At 35.5% G+C, this 6,251-nt stretch overlaps 1 protein-coding gene across 1 annotated transcript; it reads right to left on the reverse strand.

Moving 5' to 3' along the window:
* Positions 1-2,156: 2,156 nt before the first annotated feature.
* On the reverse strand, positions 2,157-3,505 carry LOC110913183. Its single transcript, XM_035983969.1, has 2 exons — positions 2,918-3,505; positions 2,157-2,702 (listed from the first exon to the last, which is right to left on the reverse strand). The coding sequence occupies exons 1-2, from the start codon at positions 3,503-3,505 to the stop codon at positions 2,157-2,159; spliced, it is 1,134 nt and encodes a 377-aa protein (XP_035839862.1).
* Positions 3,506-6,251: the final 2,746 nt, after the last annotated feature.

Below are 6,251 nucleotides of genomic sequence, written 5' to 3' on the forward strand. Positions count from 1 at the left end.
ATTTATTATTATTTTATTTGAACGGAAAATTTAGATTATTGACGAACACCTGTAGTACCATCGTATCACATGTGACCATCCGATCACATCCATCTAGGCTAAAATGCATGTACACTAATTCAGAAAAAAAAAAAAAAACCCTATAGATCTAAGAAAACTATTTTGTGAGAATCAAACTCAAAATCTAATGGTCCATAAGCCTTATTTTATCCTAAGATGTTAGGAGCCTATAATATTATGTGGGTTTATATATTATGATTATTTATTAAATTTATTTTAGTATTATTTAAATTTATTACTATTTATTAAGAATAAGAATAATTACATGATGATGTTTAAATATTCACATGAGGTCTATTAAATTGAGCTTGCATGTGTGTTTTGAGAGAGTGGATGCAACGAGTCGTAATTGCACTTCAGAAGTCTCTAGTAATTTTTTAAGTAAACGAGTCTTAAATACACTTTGCAAGTCGCTATTATATTTTTAAGGTTGGTTTAGACCTAAAATGTATTTTCCCTATATTATTTTATAAAAAGGTGTAGCGAGTGTATTTTACTGTTCAATTTTTTACAAGTTAGCATAGCCTTATGTACAACTAAATAAAGCACAATTCAATTTCCTATTTCTTTTGTTATTCATTAAAGTGATTAAGTTCATGTAAAATTACTGGTTCAAGCACTAACAAAATTACACTAAAAATAATCATCTTGCACATGGGTCTTAAAATTGGTCTACTTTAAATGTAAGTGATTTTTTCAATGGTAAAAAAGGTGAAATTTTGATTATTTACTTTTTAAATTTGTTTCTATTAAATTTGTGCAACTGATAACTCGTGTAATACACATTTTTTTCTTTCTATTTTTTAAATTAAGTTTTATTGTTCTTTAATAACATTTGATACATATTATTTTTATGTTGATTCAAAAGTTTTCTGCGTTCCAACATAAATTTTATTTTAAATTGAGTTGTTTCTAGCGCCACAATGAGCGGGCTTACAATGCTATAAAGTGGGTATTATTTCATTACTTTGGTCAGTGTGCTTATCAAAATTACGTATATAACTACAGGCCCGCTGTAACACGCGGGTCTTTAACACTAGTTCTATTTAAAATGATTTTTTTAACCACACACCCTTCCTAAAATTTAGACCTAAAATTTATTTATTGTTTATTTTGTAGACTCAAACTCACACCGCTTTGACAAAGGTAAACACCTGATATCAATAAACAAATAACTCATTAGCATATTATGTGATGTGATTGTTTGGTATTATAATTGAGTCCTAATAAAGGTATATCCCAAAATTTCAATTTCACACAATGTATACGGGTCGTATAACGTTATACGACGGTATAGGATAATCTGACATGACAAATAGTGGATTACATAATATAATGTTATACGACTCGTATAATGTTATACAACTTGTATAGATGGAGAGTATTATGTCGTATAACATTATATGAGGTTTTGGTCATATAACATTATAGGAGGTTTGGGTCGTATAACATTCTATACAGATAGTATAATGTTATACGGCTCGTATACATGAAGAAAAAAACATTCTCCAACATTTTTTGCGCAACAAACAGTTATACGTCTCGTATAACTCTATACAAGTCGTATATACGTAGTAGTATGAAAATAAGATTTTAAGGATGTGAAAAGAGTAGAACCCTTAAATTTTTTTGGTGTGCTACAAGGATCGCATGTATCAAGAGAAGAAAATTGGAGATGTGGATGCAATTTTATTGAAACATGATCTATTTTTCAATTTGAGTTGAGATAAGGTGGGTCAGGGAGGGAGGAATTTTACACCTCCTATTTGACCAACATAACATATGGCATACACTGATATACACGCATGTCATTTGTAGAATTACACTTTTCAATATTCGGCGGCTTGCAAATTGACCGATAGAGACTATGTGGGGTGCAAGGAACATGTAGTCATGTAGAGTGAGTACGTAATTTATGACGTAATTTGTTTTTTTTTTTTAAGGGTAACTTTCATTAAACAAATAAGGCGACCCAAACCGGGCCGACCAACAAAACAACTACAAAATCACATATTTACAAAGGAGCTCCATTTTCCCCAATCAATCCCCTTATTTCTAGATCTATTCGAAAACCAAAGATAACCCAAAGCTTTAATTTAGCTCATGATTCTATCTATTTTTATTTCCTTATTCGAGAAAATCAGATTATTTCTGGCACGCCATAAGCTCCAACATCCGATCATGATGATACTTTGGACTGCTTCTTTCTTACACTCCGAAGCCGAAATCTCCTTGTGGATTCTGAGGAGGTCTCTAATAGAAAAAGCAAAGATATTCGGAATCTTGCACCATGAGCTAACACCGTTCCATATCACCGAAGCAACTTGACAAGCGATGAATATACGTTCCACTGATTCTTCATTCGAGCCGCAAAGAGGGCATAAGGGGTCACCAATCTGAACGTTCCTATACTTTAAAGCCACACCGGTCGGGATCTTTTCCATTTCCATCCTCCACGAGTGGATATTAACTTTAGCGGCCGCCCATTTACACCAATCTAAAATGTACCTGTTTTCGGTGTCTACGGCCTCATAGAGAAGCTTCTTTACCGACTTAACCGAGAACGATCCAGATGAATCGGAGGTCCACCTCCACCTATCGGCCTCACTTGTAACGCGAACATCGACCAAAATGGCAAGAAGCTGCTAAAAACTGGAGATAACGGCTGGATCAATCAGCGAGGACTTCCACTTCCAGGTTAGAACCGTCCCACCTCCTTGATATGTAACTCGGTTCGCAACCGAGCATCTCTTGTCTGTTTCCAGATAAAACAAGGCTGGAAACCTATATTTAAGGGGCTCATCGAGAATCCAAACATCGAGCCAAAAGGCTATCTTAGTTCCACAACCCACAATACCTTTGATAAGGTTCCGAAGAGGAAAATTCCCAGCCTTGGTATTAATAAATAACTTCGCGATATTGTTCCAAACCCCATTGAAGCTTTTCTTGAAAAGGATACACTCCCACCCCACCCGACTAAAATGGATCGCATCAATAACTCTCTTCCAAAGACTATTGTTTTCCGTTTTGTACCTCCATCCCATTTGATTAAAAGAGTCGTGTTAATTTCTTTAAGCTTCTTCAATCCTAAACCTCCTTCTTTCTTATGGCAAGAGACACGGTCCCAAGCCACCCAATGCATCTTTCTTTCTTCAATGGATCCCCCCCATAAGAATCTTTTAATCATAGCTTCCAAATTCGTGATCACTTTGTTAGGAGCTTTATAGAGGGAGAAATAGTAATTAGGAAGACTCTCCATTACCGACTTGATCAACACCACCCTACCCCCAATAGACAAGAGCTTAGCTTTCCACTTGGAGAGACAAGCCCGAAAAATCTCATACACCGGATGCCAGTTGATAATACGGTTCATATTGGCGCCAACATTCAAACCAAGGTACTTAAATGGGGTGGTATCCGGTTTACAACCCACCTCATTTGCCATCATTCTAGTCTCATCCCATCCAACTCCAAAACCATAAAAAATAGACTTATCAAGATTTATTTGAAGACACGAACACACATAAAAATTAGACTTATCAAGATTTATATGACGTAATTTGTTAACACGAGATATGAATTTAAATGGGTTAGGGTTATAAACAAACACATTAATGAAATGATTAAAAAAGTGTCTAAACAAATTCAGTGCCAGAACCAGGGGTTAAGATGTTCTGCGGACAACCCGACCACAATAATTTGAAAGATTATTCTTTTTTACAAAGTCTGAGATCTTCTAAAGGTTATGTATACGGAGAATCTGTCATTTAAATTTATGTAACAACATAAACAAAAAAACCCTAACTAAAATTCTATTAAAATTATTGAATTACATATATGCAAATTGATTGGTAAGTTATATACACGTAAACAATATAGTTACAACTATATACTACAAATTACACTGTATTTTGTTGGAAATTTAGTGAAAATGAGTTTTTCACTAAATATTTTGGACATCAATAATATTTATATATGTGTTGTATAAATAATTATTTATGGGTTTGTGTTCAAACTATGTCCAAATAGAGCTAAGATGAATGAGATATCGAAGCTTGAAGTTGTATGTTTGGAACAAACAAAGATGAGAAAAATGGATTGAGATTTGTCACCTTGTCCCACATAGGTGGAATGACAAAACTTAAAGTGGTATATAAGGAGGAGCACTCCTTGAAGGCAAACACTAGTGGGGACCAAAGGGTGCACCGCACCTACACATATGCGCGCGTGATGTGGGCTATAAGCCCAATGTGGTGCGTTTTGAACTTCGCACGCCGCCTTTGTATTTTTGCCCATGAGCGCGTGGTCAGATACATGGCGGGTCCGCTTATAGCGCACCCTTGGGTGGCGTAGGTGGATGCTTTGGCATGGCGCATGGCGCACGTCATTGGCTACGGCGAAGACTGCAAGTGGCGCACGAATATGGATGGCACATAACCAGGTGGCGTCCTGGTATGCGTAGTGGCATCCAATTAGCGCGTGGTGCAAAAAGGTGTGTCTCCGCGGAAGCGCAGTACATACTCAACTCAGGCGCGCCTGCATGCGCACTCGACCGGTCAAACCAGTCTACTTACTAGAGAGTTATTGTTAGACGGTTTCCACTAGTGCCATAAGTTGAATGGCGGTTTCTTTTTCTACCACTTAATATCCATTAAGTTAGTGTTTAAACCCTTTTTTATTACAAGATTAATTATCTTGTTAATAACAAGATTAATTATCTTGTTAATTACTTGATTAATGATCTTGTTTATGACAATCATTAAGAGGGTTGAATGAGTCTATACATCTTATTATAAAATGAATATTGTTTATTCATTTGAGAAAGAAAAAGAAAAATAGACAACAAATTCATCTTTGTTCCATGGAAATTTAGAGAATAGATTTCTCTAAATTGTGTTAAACAACTTAAATTTTCCACTAGATTAGAACACTATTATACCCGGTGTAATCTCGGGCGTGAGTGCCATCTCCGGCAGTACACATACTGTTCTGGTTGTTGTACCCTGGGAGACAGACCGTCTGAGAGGAGGCGCGGAATCTGTTTTAAGGGAAGCGTGTTGAACGCGTGCCTCAACCAAAACCGTCAACGATATTTTGCTTGTCTTGTAGTAGAGTTTCAGCCAAGATGGATTGCACAAGAAGGTGCGGTTGAATGAAGTTCTTCCAAAGACATCGACCTGAATCATGATTGGTACAATTAAATTGTATTTACATTTGTTTATTTAGTTTATGTAACCGGTATTGTACTAGAAAAATTTCCCACAAATAACGAGAGTCTCGTTATTATATATATTTGTAATATATTTTATTAAAAACGTGAACCTAGTTCCTACATATTTTTTTCATGTTCGTCATTTCTTTGTGTTCTTCATGTCCAATTGTCCATTGTGTTCTCCATGTCCAATTGACCATTGTGTTCATGGTGTTTTTTCATGTTCATTAAGAAGAAATCACTGAAAATATGACGTTAAGGCGCGTTTATGGTTTGATTGAAATATCAGATGAAGACGTGTACTTCAAGATTTCTAGATATTGATTGGTAAGTTATATACACTAAGCCACGCTATATATACTAACACTTCTCGACCTTACATCACGCATGAATCAACATCAAAACTACTAATACATACCCATACCATATGCATTGACTACATATACAATTACAAGATAGGGGAATAGTGCCAGACAGCTGCCTGACACTCCTCCATTGGACCAACTTTTTTTTCATTTTATTTTATTTCCAGTTTAAAATTACGCTTTCGTCCTTCGTTTAAAAATACGTTTTTGCCCCCAATTCAAAATAAAATTATAATTTCGCCCCTAGCTAAAATTACGCATTTGCCATCGGTACAAAAACTCATTCTTAATTTTGTTCTCAGTTTAAATTTACGTTTTTGCCCTTCGTTTAAAATTACGGTTTTGCCTCCAGCTCAAAATAAAATTTTGGTTTTCCCTCTACCTTAAAATTACGATTTTGCCCTCAGCTCAAAATTACGTTTTTGCCCACAGTTCAAAATAAAATTATGATCCCCCCCCAGCTAAAAATTATGATTTTACTCTCAGTTTAAAATTATGATTTCGTCTCTAGCTCAAAATATAATTACGATTTTGCCCTCTATACAGACATACATGTTATGAGAGAGAAATATTCGGTTTATTGCCCCGCAACACGGGCGGGGAAAAAACTAGTT

Source organism: Helianthus annuus, chromosome 15 (assembly GCF_002127325.2).
Source record: "Helianthus annuus cultivar XRQ/B chromosome 15, HanXRQr2.0-SUNRISE, whole genome shotgun sequence".
NCBI lineage: Eukaryota > Viridiplantae > Streptophyta > Magnoliopsida > Asterales > Asteraceae > Helianthus > Helianthus annuus.